Source organism: Nothobranchius furzeri, chromosome 16 (assembly GCF_043380555.1).
Source record: "Nothobranchius furzeri strain GRZ-AD chromosome 16, NfurGRZ-RIMD1, whole genome shotgun sequence".
NCBI lineage: Eukaryota > Metazoa > Chordata > Actinopteri > Cyprinodontiformes > Nothobranchiidae > Nothobranchius > Nothobranchius furzeri.
The window spans coordinates 37096312-37109914 of record NC_091756.1 but is presented as its reverse complement, the minus strand read 5'-3'; the positions used below and the strand labels follow the sequence as shown (position 1 = coordinate 37109914).

The 13603-nt window shown below is 40.5% G+C and overlaps 1 protein-coding gene across 2 annotated transcripts; it reads right to left on the bottom strand.

Annotated features, from left to right (window-relative positions):
- Window positions 1-5212: 5212 nt before the first annotated feature.
- Window positions 5213-7632, bottom strand: rbp4 (retinol binding protein 4, plasma). 2 transcript variants are annotated; one of them, XM_015963146.3, is made up of 6 exons: window positions 7494-7632; window positions 7230-7335; window positions 6939-7075; window positions 6691-6797; window positions 6014-6226; window positions 5213-5733 (listed from the first exon to the last, which is right to left on the bottom strand). In XM_015963146.3, the coding sequence occupies exons 2-6, from the start codon at window positions 7329-7331 to the stop codon at window positions 5711-5713; spliced, it is 582 nt and encodes a 193-aa protein (XP_015818632.1). In that variant the 5' UTR covers window positions 7332-7335; window positions 7494-7632; the 3' UTR covers window positions 5213-5710. The 2 variants fall into 2 exon arrangements, with proteins under 2 accessions (XP_015818632.1, XP_015818633.1); XM_015963147.3 differs by having other exon boundaries at window positions 7230-7332; window positions 7494-7630.
- Between the last annotated feature and the right edge of the window lie 5971 nt (window positions 7633-13603).

Genomic DNA, 13603 nt, shown 5'->3' with positions numbered 1-13603 from the left:
CTGTATAAAAATGTGGAATAAAGATGTAAACCCCCTTCTCGGATAATAATCAGTCTTTAAAGTCATGTCTAAGCTAAGAAGCAGTTTAACTGTATATAATGTTCATTGTTTCTGACATCTTACTGCAATAGCTGATGGGTCATTACTGAACATCTACTGCTTTAACTTTAAAGGGATGATGTGTCTTTTCTCTGGTAAAAGGGGGCGGTACAAACCTAAATCATTGCAAACCAGCAGTATTTTTGTGTTCGAGTAAGACCTTACCAACGGATGGGCATTAGGGTCAAAAATTCCTGGGAGCGCAACCTCCGGCAAGATCATGTTGCCTCTGTTGCTCGTTCATGCTGCTTTGCGTTGTATAAAATACGAAAGATCAGACCATACCAAACAGAACATGCCACTCAGCTCCTGGTGCAATCTACTGTCATCTCCCACCTCAATTACTGCAATGCCCTTCTAACTGGTTTTCCAGGCTGTACTGTGAGACCTCTTCAAATGGTCCAGAATGCAGCGGCGCATCTGGTCTTCAATCAGCCAAATAGAGCACACGTCACCCCTCTGTTCATTGAGCTCCACTGGCTACCGCTAGCAGCACGCATCAAATTCAAATTGCTAACACTAGCATACAAAGTCAGAGATGGTACGGCTCCCATCTACCTGAATCCTCTTGCAAAGGCTTACGTCCAGGCCCGGCCGCTCCGGTCATCACAGGATCGTCAGCTAGCAGTGCCTAAACCACGCTCAGGACAATCCAGACTCGATCTTCTCATGCATCGTTCCACAAATGTGGAATGACCTACCAAGCACTCCCAGAACAGGGGCTTCCTTTTCAATTTTCAAGAAGCTCCTGAAGACCCTGCTCTTCAGAGAGCATCTTCTAAACTAGCACCCTCCCTGCACCCGTCCCCCTCTCTACTGTCCACTCCTTGTTCCCTCCTCTCCATGACTGATGTCAAGTTGTTGTTATTGTTGTTTTCAGCCTCAAGGGCAACATGCCGACTAACAAAGCACTAAGAAGAAGAAGAAAACATCATTTCTATAGCGCCTCTCAAGATTAAAAACCACGAGGCGCTTCACAAAAACAAAAAATGTAAAAATATAAAAAAGCATTTAGAAAATGTTTAAAAATATATTTAAAATTAGCAAAAATAGGCAATTGTGAATACAAAAATGTTAAGACAGACAGAGAGTGAATAGGAAAGGGAAATCAGTGGATCCTGAGGAAGGTGGAATAGGTAGGGAGAGCAGAATAAAGAGAGAGTGGTGAAGAAGGTCATACAAAAGCCAGCTTGAACAAGTGAGTCTTCAGCTGCTTTTTGAAGGAGTCCACTGAGTCCACTGATCTCAGGCTCAGGGGGAGAGAGTTCCAGAGTCTGGGGGCCACAGCAGCAAATGATCTGTCACCTTTGGTCTTTAGCCTGGTGCTGCACAACCAGTAGGCTTTGATCACTGGACCTCAGGGACCTGCTGGGGGTGTGGGGACTAAGAAGATCACCAATTTAAGATGGTGCTTGTCCATGTAAGGCCCTATAGACCAGAACCAGGATCTTGAAATGAACCCTGAAGTTGACTGGCAGCCAGTGAAGCTGGAGGAGAAGCGGGGTGATGTGGGTGTGTTTGGAGGACTTGGTCAGAAGCCGAGCACAGGCATTCTGAACCACCTGTAGACGGTTCAGGGAGGTTTTGCTCAGACACGTGAAAAGAGAGTTACAGTAGTCTAAACGTGAGGAGATGAAGGTGTGGATAAATGTCTCAAGTTCAGAACGGGACAGAATGGGACTCAGCTTAGCAATGTTCCTGTGATGGAAGAAGGAAGAGCGAACAAGAGAACTGACATGAGAATCCAGGGTGAGAGCTGGGTCAAAGGTCACACCAAGATTCCTGACAGAAGGTTTGGTGTGAGAAGCAAGCTGACCAAGAGAGTCTCTGACTTTGGGAACCAGCTTGTCTGGGGCACAGATGAGGATCTCAGTCTTATCTTCATTCAGCTGTAGAAAGCTCCCAGCCACCCAGGTTTTGATAGAGTCTAAGCAGGTGTGTAACAGCTGCAGCTTAGACATCTCATGGGGCCTAAAGGAGATGTACAGTTGGATGTCATCTGCATAAAGATGGTAGGAGATTCCTTTGAAGGAGCTCAGGATGTGCTGAAGAGGAAGCAGATGGAGGAGGAAGAGCAGAGGAACCCAGCACAGAACCTTGTGGGACACCATGGGTAAGAGAGGTGGTGGAGGACCTAAACTTGGAGATGGCCACAGAAAAGGAGCGCTCAGAGAGATAAGAGGAGAACCACTCCAGAGCAGATCCTTATAGGCCTACCCAGTCTCTGAGCCTCTCTAGTAGCAGGTGATGGTCAACAGTGTCAAAGGCTGCAGTCAGGTCCAGCAGGACCAGAACAGAACAGTCCCCTGCATCACTGTGAGTCAGAAGGTCATTAGAGACCCTAAGAAGAGCTGTTTCAGTAGAATGAGCTCTACGAAAACCTGACTGGAACTATCATAGATGTTATGTTCATCAAGAGCAGCTGTGAGTTGTTTAGCCACAACCTTTTCCAAGATCTTGGAGAAGAACAGAAGTTTAGAGATGGGTCTGAAGCTGCTATGGAGAGAGGGGTCGAGACTCAGTTTTTTAAGAAGCGGGTGGATTACAGCGTTCTTAAAGTAAGCAGGGACCTGACCAGAGACCAGAGAAGCATTAATTATAGAGAGCACGCTGGGACCGATGGACTGAAAAGCACTTTTAAACAAAGATGAGGGTAAGATGTGGAGGGGGCATGCAGAGGTCTTCATAGAGTTAACTAGTTTGGTTAACTCAGGCAAAGAAACAGGAGCAAAGCTATCTAGGATGATGGGCCTGGTTGGAGTTGGGAGAGGCGGCGATAAGGCTGAAGGAGAGATGCTAGATCTAACCTTATTGACTTTGTCCACAAAGAAAGACAGAAAGTTCTCACAGTCTGCAATAGAGTGGATGGAGGCTGTAGGAGAGGCAGGAGACACGATGCTGCTGATGGTGTTAAACAGCACATTGGGTACCCTTTGCTCCGGGACACCAGGTTGGAGAAATAGGAAACCCTAGCGTCTCTGACTGCAGAGTTAAAGGTTGTCAGAAGATCCTTCAGGTGCAGCAGATGGACGTGGAGATGGGTTTTCTTCCGCAAACGCTCAGTTTTTCTGCATTGGCGCTTCAGGCTGCGAAGGCTGTCATTAAACCAGGGAGTAGGGTTCACTGCAGGAACTGATCTGGTTCTGACAGGACAGATGTTGTCCAGAATGGAGAGGCAGAGCTCGTTAAACTGAGAAGTTAATGAATCTGGATCGTTATCAGAAGAACAGGGTGGATCAAAAGCAGCAGAAAAATTGCTAGCTGTGCTCTCATTAAGAAAACGAGAACTAACCATACGGCGAGCAGGAGCTAGGGATGTAGAAACTGACAAGTTAAAGAAAATGCAATGGTGATCTGAAATATAAACGTCCTCAGGATAAACACTGTCAGCATTTAGACTCAGGGTAAAAAAAAGGTCTAGAGTGTGCCCCCTGGTGTGTGTGGGGCCAGAAACATGCTGGGTAAAGCCGAAGGAGTCCATAAGGCTGGAGAAATAAATGCATTTTGTCCTCATGGGCTCCCACAGAAGGAAAGATGGCATCGCCCAGAGATTTGGACCTGCTCCCATGTTTTTTTAGACACGATTGGTTATATGTTATAATAAACTAGCAAAGTTTTATGCTAGTTTATTATATTTTATTCTACTTTATTCTACTTTATTCTATTTTTTAATTATATTATTCATGTTATATGTAGCACGTTAGTACCGAAGCAAGTTCCTAGTTTGTGAATTGTTTGTTCACTGACAATGGCAATAAACCTTTTCTGATTCTGATTCTGATTCTGATGTTACAAAGCCACCAATATTTTTAACAAAGGCATCATTTTTGATTATTATTATTATTATTATTGCATTCCAATTCTGCAACTGACTAGAATAACTACTAGATGCAATGCAGCCGGTATTAAAACCACTCTGGAATGCTGTTCCAGAGTGGAAAGGCTCTTACTCATCCTGCTGTTCAGAAGCTTGTCTTTGTGTTTTATGTAAAACGAAGTGTAAAGTTACATCTTACATGTTTTGAATGAGTAAAGACAAATCATTTCTCTCTGTCCTGATATAGACAGCTTCTTACATCAATTGTTTATGAAAGAAAACCTTCAGATATATTGAATTGTATGTTTTTTATTTCCATTGTTAACATTTCTGGAATATAGATGCTTCTGTGGAATAGTTTGCCAAAGTTGTCCCTCAATTTGATATATTTATCTCAGTCAAAACAAACCAAAACCCCTATGTTGCATGAATAATAAAAAATAGGGCTGAAAGACTGGAATTGAGATTTCATGATGTGTGATGAAATGTTTGGAAAGGACCAAATCCAATCTAAATGTTTGTTGGCACTTGGAATAGATCTTTCCCATCTACATAAAGCCTGTTTTACATGGTAAGACAATTCAATTCAATTCAAAAATACTTTATTAATCCCAGAGGGAAATTAGAGAACAAAATTAGGTAAAAGCAACTTTAAAAAGCCACGTTTTTTAGTCACACCAAAGGAATCAACACAGCATGGCGACAGAGGAAGAGCGTTCCACAGCCACAGAGCCATTGCCTTAAAGGAGCAATCACCACGGGACTTTAGACGGGTTTTTGGGACCACCAGGAGCATCTGACCCTCCGATCTCAGGCAAGATCAGATGCTCCTGGTGGCTGCTGTCGTTAAGAGGCATGAAAAAAAAATCTGCTTTTTTTCCCCCCAAATTTGCCATTTTAGCTTTAACCCTCTCAGGCTCTAACTAAGTTTTGATAAAAGGACGAACAACTAAGTCCTTCAGGGGTACTTCTGAGTTAAAAAATGCTCATGAAATACGTATGTGGAGTAACCAGGTAGCCAGGTTTTAATGTTGCAAATCTGAAGTGCCTGCCTCCAGAGTGTAAAGTTCAGACAAGAAAAACCTTTAAAAATAGTATTTTCTACCCTGCTCAGCACACTAATTATTATCTCATAAGATACAAATACAGTATGTGTACAGGTAAAGTAGAAATAAAAGTCACATTCTCAGCATTTCTCTGAATTATTATCAGAAGCTATAGCTTATTCCCTCGTTTTGGTTTCTCATATGATGCAATAAGCTTCATTTCAAAAGGCATCAATAACTGAATCAGAGAGACGAGTTTGATTGTTTTATTTTAAAAACTGAAATAAGAAGAACACAAGTTAATTTAAGATTAGAAAACAAACTGCTACGCTATCTGAGCTATGTTTGTTAATATGCACTACGAGACGTTGCTGTTCTTTGGTGTAAAAGCAATGTTTTATTTAACAAGTGGATAGAACCCAGAGATGTTTGCTCCTTTTCAGAGATTATGAAATTATTGCTCTTGTTTTGTTGTCTTGGTTTTTCCCACAGAAGAACAACAACCTGAATTATGTCATTCCATTACAGTGAAAAACAAAACACGAAGCAGGTGTTTAGGATGTAAATCTGAGGTGACAGTTTAAAAAAAATAACAGTTTCATATGTATATGTGACTATTCTTAATGTGCCCTTTTTAGTTTATTTTTAAATAACAGTACTGTATTTATTATTAGGATAAACGGAGGCAGTGGAGGTGGGATTCAGTCTGAAACCAGCAGAGGAACACAGAAGAGGGGCCTCAAAAGTGTCACTGTGGCACATCACAGAAGCCTGCAATAAAGACGAGAAGAAGACCTTTGATTACAAAAAGTGCAAACTCCAAACATGTCATATAAATATATATATATATGTAAATTTAAAAAGCAATAAAAGGCACCACTGACATTCCTTTTAATCACCACTAATGCATCAGTCGATGAAAAGTTTTAACTTCACAAGGGTCACTTAATCATTAACTTGGTCTTTCACCTTATTAACATTGACTGACTGAAACACCTGGATCCATAAGGGTCAGTGTAAACCAATGAGCACTGTGAGGAACTCAACCCACCGTTGTGTTCAACCCTTCTGTATTTGCCCAAAAGACACAGTTCTGTCTTCCTTTGTGTGATGATGGCCTGGTCCTCTGGCCTCAGCCCGGCTGAGTGACGGGAGAAAACAAAGGAGTAGCTGTCCAAGCAGGTGCCGGTGGTGTCCAGAGCCCTGCAGGAGTAGTGGATGGCGTAGTTGTCGTAGTCGGTGTCGATGACCCAATGTTCGTCATCTAAATGAGACCGGGTAGGAGAGAGCTTAATGTTTGTGTGTGGAAGCTCTTAACCCTTTAAGTCCCACACCAAGAAGAAGCAATGAAACATTTTTCTCTTTTTTTTTGAGCCATTTTGGTTTAATCATGATTGAATTGATTATACTGAGCTGTGTGAGGTCACAATAATATAAAAACTACAATATTTATATTATAAAAATGTGATGATAATAATGTACGCTAATGATGATTAACATTTAATGAAACATCCTTACATTTTTCTGGTCAAGTAATGTTTTTTTTGGCACAATAAAAGTGTGCTTTAATAAGAGATAGAGTAATATGTGCTCAACCAAGAGGTTCCAGTCAAACTAATAATAATAATAATGATGATGATGATGATAATAATAATAATAATAATCCAGTTGGGTTTTCTTGCCCTTTTTGAGGAATTCAAGAAATCCTTTTAAGGACATCCAGCTTACTTCCAGTCTGCAGGTAGGAAGCAGCTCCCCAGTACTTCATCTTTAACTTGGCCGGTTCAGGGGTTTCCTCAAAGGTAGCGAACATGTGGGCACACATCTCCCAGTTGCTGTGGATCAAAAAGGGACAAAGACAAAAAAAAATAAAAAATGCTAAATCCACTGTGATTTATGTGTTTTTATTGCTGTAAATGTAAATTAAAGGAAGGCCGAGCCCCTTATAAACCTCCAGGGGACAGCAGGCAACCTACTTTAGGATGATGACTCTGCCCTTAGCTGTGGCGGTCATTTTGCCTTCCTCATCCACTGTAAACTCGGCCACAACGTTGTCAAGTAAGAACAACCCCTCTGGGTCCTTTTTCCCTACAGCATACCAGGTCCCTGCATACTACAGAAATCAAGTACACGCGGGGATGGAAGAGAAGGACAACAAACGTTTAAATGTAGTAAAAAAAAAAACTATGAACTTTATCATATAAATAGTTTTTCTTTTAAACCAAAGCGATTCTTTTCAATGCACAAACAGATATTTTCAAACTCACCCTGGTTTTGTCAAAGTCCTGTTTCACCTGAAAGTTAGCAACCTGGCAATCGTTGGCCCAGGACAGCGCCAGGAGGCAAAGGACCACAAAGTACCGAAGCATTCTGCTTCAGGAACACAAAAACAGAAAAGAAGCTGGGATCAAGAGGAGGAAGAGGGCTTCAGGAATTGAGAGGCATTTTTTTGTGTTAAATGCACAATAAAAAACAATCTTTGTTCAAAAACAGAACAGAAAAAGGTTAGCCAGTCCTAGGTCTATACATACCTTGTTAGAAAAAAGTCTTGAAGGAATCCGTTCTTTTCTGCCTGCCTCTGCTCTTAAATACTTCTGGCTTGCATTGCATAATAACACCAGGGAGGTGGGGATGACGGGGGACCTTCCTACTCTCCCCCCACAGTTAGCTCGCATTACATGCACAAACATTTACATAACGTTTTGTTTCTGTCCAATGATTTGTGTGTTCTGTACATGTTGGTCGACCTCCACTTCACCCCTCAATCGCCCTAAAAATGTCTTTGCCTGTTACCCGCCGAGGTTTGCTCAGACTTGCAGAAAAACAGCAGGCTGGGAGGCCAAGAATGTGTTATCAAAATGCATGTGTAGATCTGATAAATCTGTTTTGAGGCGTTCTATATTTTTAACGCCAGAAAGATTTATAGAGGAAGTGTTTCGTCTTTGAAATCTGATTTTTCTTTTTCAGAGACCCGAAGCTGCAACCCACGAATCAAATCAAACGTTTCAGTGCGTTTGGATTGAAGCCTGAAAATGGAACTCTTTCAGCTCTTTTTAATTCATTCGTTAAAGGAAACCTTCATTAGATATGGATGTCGTCCTGGGTATAATTACATCAGCGGCTGCTCTATCTGCCCACATTGTGTTTATACAGGAGAAGGTCAGAGTCCTCTCCTTTTGATGTAATCTCAAATAACCTCAGACGAATCACTTTCCCTTACCTAGGGTCAGTTTGCAGCAGTCCGGTTTGTTTTGAGCTCCAGTTTGGTGTGTTTTAGTGTTGCTGTTTAAAACATAGGAGAATTGCCTTCTCCCCTTTCCGTTTCAGTTCAGGCCTGTTTTCCATCTGACTTAAATCATTCGTGGCAGAGTTGTTATGAATCAATGCTGTTATTTTGCACTACGATCAAATAACCACACCTCCCAGGCCTAAAGGAGCACAGCGGAGCCAAACATCTGTAGCTTGCATAACCAAAATCCCTGGCCAGAAAAGATGAAACCCCCAGCACTATCACTTTTGAACATAAATATTAGGAGCTGGAACCCAGCCAGAGGCGGCTCGACATTTCACAATCTCACTGCGAGGTTTCTGCATGCATTTAACAATCCCAGCAGTTTATTGGCAGCAAGTAAGTTTCTTGTTTTTAACGGGGTGTGAGACTTGTGTAGCTGAAACACCTCCTAACTTGGGATTAAGTAAAACACCTCATAGCTAAATGCACAGCTGAACCAAGTGAACTTTTAATCATTGCAAGAGGCAAAGACACCAAGTTGAACAATTACATCTACTGCTTTTGTCCAAATACATGTCAATTTGGTCATTTAAGAAAGGGCTTCTTTGTGTTGAACAAAAACTATTTTAGCAGTTGTTGATAGCTTTGAGAAGAGCCTCTGTTCAGAGAGGATGATCGAAATCCTTCAGGACTGATGAGCTAACGGCTAGTCTGAATGCAGCCAAGAGCAGAGTGAACGTAAATGTACTAGTGGTTCATGTGTAATCATATTATTGGGTTATTTCAGCTGAACAGCTGAGTTGGCGTCACGGCACAAGTGCTGCTGGGTGCTACTGCTAGACAAACACATTTACCAATAGAAAAAACACAGCCAAAGCGCCTGGACGTCAATAAAAAACAACCCAACAGAAGTCACGTTTATGCTCAAACTGTTACTCATTACTCAAAATGCTCAAGTAACATTTTCTCCATTTTAACCGTAGGTTATTATTTGTGTCACCACGTTTTACATACCGCCCACGTCTGGTCAAAAGCCTTTTGGATGCTGATAGGCCGAGCTGCACGCCTTCCTTTACACCGCTGCCTCCTGGATAACTCCCCATCTGAGAGTGCTGCTAGTATCAGCTCATTGTTCTCAGACATGGAACCGTTCCCGCTGGTAAAATATAAATATAAGTGCACCTCTTGATCTGCTCCACACTGTGAAAATCCACTTTTCCACATACAGTAAACTGTCACCGCTTTGCTTTGTCTGTCTTCAGCTTGACCCGTTTCCTTTCCAGCTGTTTCATGTTGTCACAGACCTTACTCGGCCCTGGAGAAAGAACAAAACATGTGCCCTCTGACATCCAGTCTGGGTAACTAGAGTTCAATTAGCACCTCTTCCAACATTGGTTCCTTCCTGTTTGAAAAGACAAAAATACAACTTTGAGTCGAGCTGAGCAACTCAGACCCACAAGCACCAATGCAAAATATATACTTGCTCATCTAGGGCTACATCCCACAATGCATCTAGTTTTAGCTACTGTAGAATATTCTATTTTAAAGAATTTTCTACTCTATTGGATACACAGGGACTGCAACATTTTGCTAAAGAATTCCTTTTGAACAACCACTCACTCACTATCAGAAACGCTTTCCCTCAGTAGGGTCTCAGGGAACTGGTGCTTAATTCAGAGAGGGTGGGGACAGGTCTCCAGTCCATCACAGAGATACACAGCTGGGAACAACTGGTCTACAGTCAGCCTAACATGCATGTGTTTGGTCTGTACTGGAGTACCCGAAGAACCCCATGCATGCACAAGGAGAACATGCTACCCCCATGCAGAAAGACAGCACCAGCATGCCTGGTGTAAGGGTTTTAAAAATGAAATAAAGTTGCATGAATTGCTGTGGAATTTTGTAGATTTGAGCCATTTCACTATTGCAGCAAACACTATCCATTACACAAACACATTTCAGTGTGGGCAATCACTTATGTTAACAAAAGCAGTTTCTGTTAACAAGTTTCTGTTCAGTTAAATAAGCTCTAGTCACATTTACAATACAAACCATTTCAAAGGATTTAAACAAGTTCACTCAAAGTCTCTTTCTGCAGTATTTCTCTTATCCGATGGCACCATCTAGTGGCTGACAAGCATATCACACAAAAGTCTGTCGCTCCGTTTTTTTTTAGGATGGCGACTTCACGTTGCTTGTTTATAAATGTTCTTCTGTAGCTGACAAACGGAGCTAAAACACACAGTTTTGCAAGTATTATTTTCATGTCATGCTGTGTTCTCATATATTTATATTTCAGAGACTTTCTTGTCCGTGAAAGGTTCATCAACTCTGCATCAGCCGAGGGATTCCTTAAATTTGAAGCATGTAAGCGGCAGTCTCACGCTATTGGTTAGTTCTGGTCAGAGCTCAGTTTCCTATTGCATGGAGCTCTGCGGGGCAGGAGGCGTGCTTAGGATTGCTTGCATTATATCACAGTACATGATAAGATAATCACTTTTACGGATTTCTGAAAAACTGTTAGAATGTGAAGAAGGGGGTAACATAAGAAACATGACAGTGGCTTTAAAAATGGGTTTAATTGTCCAAAGGTTTAAGAACAAGCATGCAAACAGATGGTAAGCATTATTAAAATAATGCCAAACAAAAAAAAAACATTAGAAACACCTGGTTAAAACTTGTATTAAAAGTTTTACCGAAACTGATGGTGTTTTGAAACACAACAACAATGATAAAAGTCTTAACCCAAAACAGAGTTAGCCTTAAAACTCAGTCAACTAAATTGACATAAACCAAAGATCCCTATGGGTCATTCAGAGTTTCACCCTTTAAAACTCATCAACTCAGAGTTAAAACTCATCAATTCAAAGGAGTTGAAAACAAACTGAGGCCTGGAGGACAGCAGAAACCCTGCTCTGCTGCTTCCCAGACTGCTGAAGGCACAGCCTTTTTATCCAGATGTGGGTCGTCAGAGGGATTCAGGTCAGCTGCGCTCCTCAGCAGCCTGGAGGAGAGGAGGAGGAGGGGCGGTGTTGGGCTGATCACCGGGGCCGGGTGATCCCGGCTCCTGCATCTAACAAATGGCCAGGCTGGTGCCCATAACACCCATCTAATTTAATGTTCTTTGGATACATGGAATTTTGTTTTGATCTTGAAATCTACACATGAATCATATCAGATTCACTGTAAAAATCAACAGGTTGTTTTAACTTGAAAACTGTGAAAGAGCTTCTGAGTTGAGGGAAATATTGTTCTAGCAACTTTAACTGGTTATATTGTTTTGAATGTTCTTGTATATACTTGTGTATTCTTCTAATTGAGACATTTAGGTAATTGTTTGATATTTATTTCCACTTCATAAAATAATAAGTTCTATAAACCTTTTACCAACAGCTCCATTAAATATAAATCCAGGACTCTTAAAGGTGCTATATCAAATACAGGCCATTTACTATTTCTAGAAAAATAACAATAAAACTAAAAGGATACAAAAAAGTATAAAATTAACTAGATTTGTAATATTGCTTCAATTTAGCTTTAAAACTCCAGACAGTTTATGATAGTTTATGCACCTGTTCATTTATTGTAATGTATTATTTAAATGATCTAAAATACCAATAGTTTCACTTAAATGTTCATTGGAATGTAAAATAGCTTGATGGCATTAGTTTTTCTTAAGAAAAAGGTTCATTTTACAAATTAATTTCTTATGATTTAGAAACTTAATTAGGCATGAAGTTTCACGTAAGTTATTTCTAAAAATTACCTAATCCCAACAACTTCACCTATAGTTTGTCAAACTGACTGAAAAACAAATAAAGTTATATATTAATAACAAAAGGGCAAAATATTATTTAACAGTGCATTGTTTAAAAATGTGCTTTCATATATTTTTGAGGTCTCAAACTGAGGTGTTGCAAATAACAGGAGACTGTCTCTTATTTCTGTATAATAATGGACTTAAAATAAAAAAAATATGCATTTCTCCAGAATATGCATAAAGGTTGTAAAAGTAGAATTTTTATTGTTGCTGCTCACATCCAACCACACCGTCAGGTCAAAAGTAAAACACACAGATATTTAGGAATAAAGTCTCTGTAACCACTTTCTACATTTGCAAATCAGTGGCATTGTATAAAAAAGTTGATAATTCAAGATCTGATTGATCTTGGTTGTATTAAATATAAAGAATTTTGTCTAAAAACATTAAAGCTCATTATGTAATTTTAATCTCTGAAGCCTGGATTTTTAAAATGACTAAAACCAAATATTTGTTTGCAAATACGTAATTTCTTGCATTAATTGAGTATTAAGCGTGCATCTCAAGTTTTTCAGCAAATAAACGACAACAAAAAATGTTCAAACAATTGTAAAACAATCATAAAATGTAGTTTTAAGATTTAATCTTAAAATCTAAAATGTATCAGTAAAAACTGTTTTAATTACAGAGCAGCTGGATTGACGACTGGAGTGTATGCTCTTCCTCCTTCAGCAGCCAGCTTCTTTCATTCTGAAACAAGCTTCCTTAGCTCATTTCCACAACACACGCAGACACACACACACACACACACACACACACACACACACACACACACACACACACACACACACACACACACACACACACACACACACACACACACACACACCTTTTATAATTACGCTGTGATTAGATTGCGGTAATCCTCACAGCTAAATCTAATAAAGAATTTCTTGTCCTGCCAAACTATCAGCTAACTTTGCTGTTTGCTACGCTAGTGGTGGCCAGCCATCTTCGTTTAGGAAGCCTGCTCTCAGACACCCCCACAAATTGGCTGCTTTACAGTCCTCAGACTGATACCTCCATGATGATTTCATTAGCTTTCCCATTGAGGGCATTATATGGGCTGCCATTACACGCCCCACATGTGGTCATTGCTGCCGACAGGACACTATTTAGGTACTTACTTCCCTGTAGCAAAAACCAGAAGATGAGCTTATGCAGACTTGGCTCTCGGGGAGGTTATTTCAGACGAGGAAAGCTCCTTTCTTGATTGCTCAAATTGTTTAAACAAAGGGAGGGGTGATGGGGCTGCTGGTTATGGTGCATGGTATTACAAAGCCTGTATTTATTTATTTATTTTTGCATTGTTTGTTTATTTGTTATCTTTTAGTGTGTCATTATGGACCATTTATAATGGAAATACCTCATTGTTTTCGTTGGTGTTCTAACATCATGCAATCATTAACTAAGTTTTCAGAACCCATTTGTAAAAGTGCCTACCAAGGGTTGTCCACACACAATGCCATCGGGTTGTCTGAGCTACACACCCGCCGTGCTGCACAATTTGAAGTTTTCTGTTCACAGGCGTGTCCAGAGGCACTAATTAAATGAGCACCAACAAGGATTGGTCCTTTACGCAGACCAAT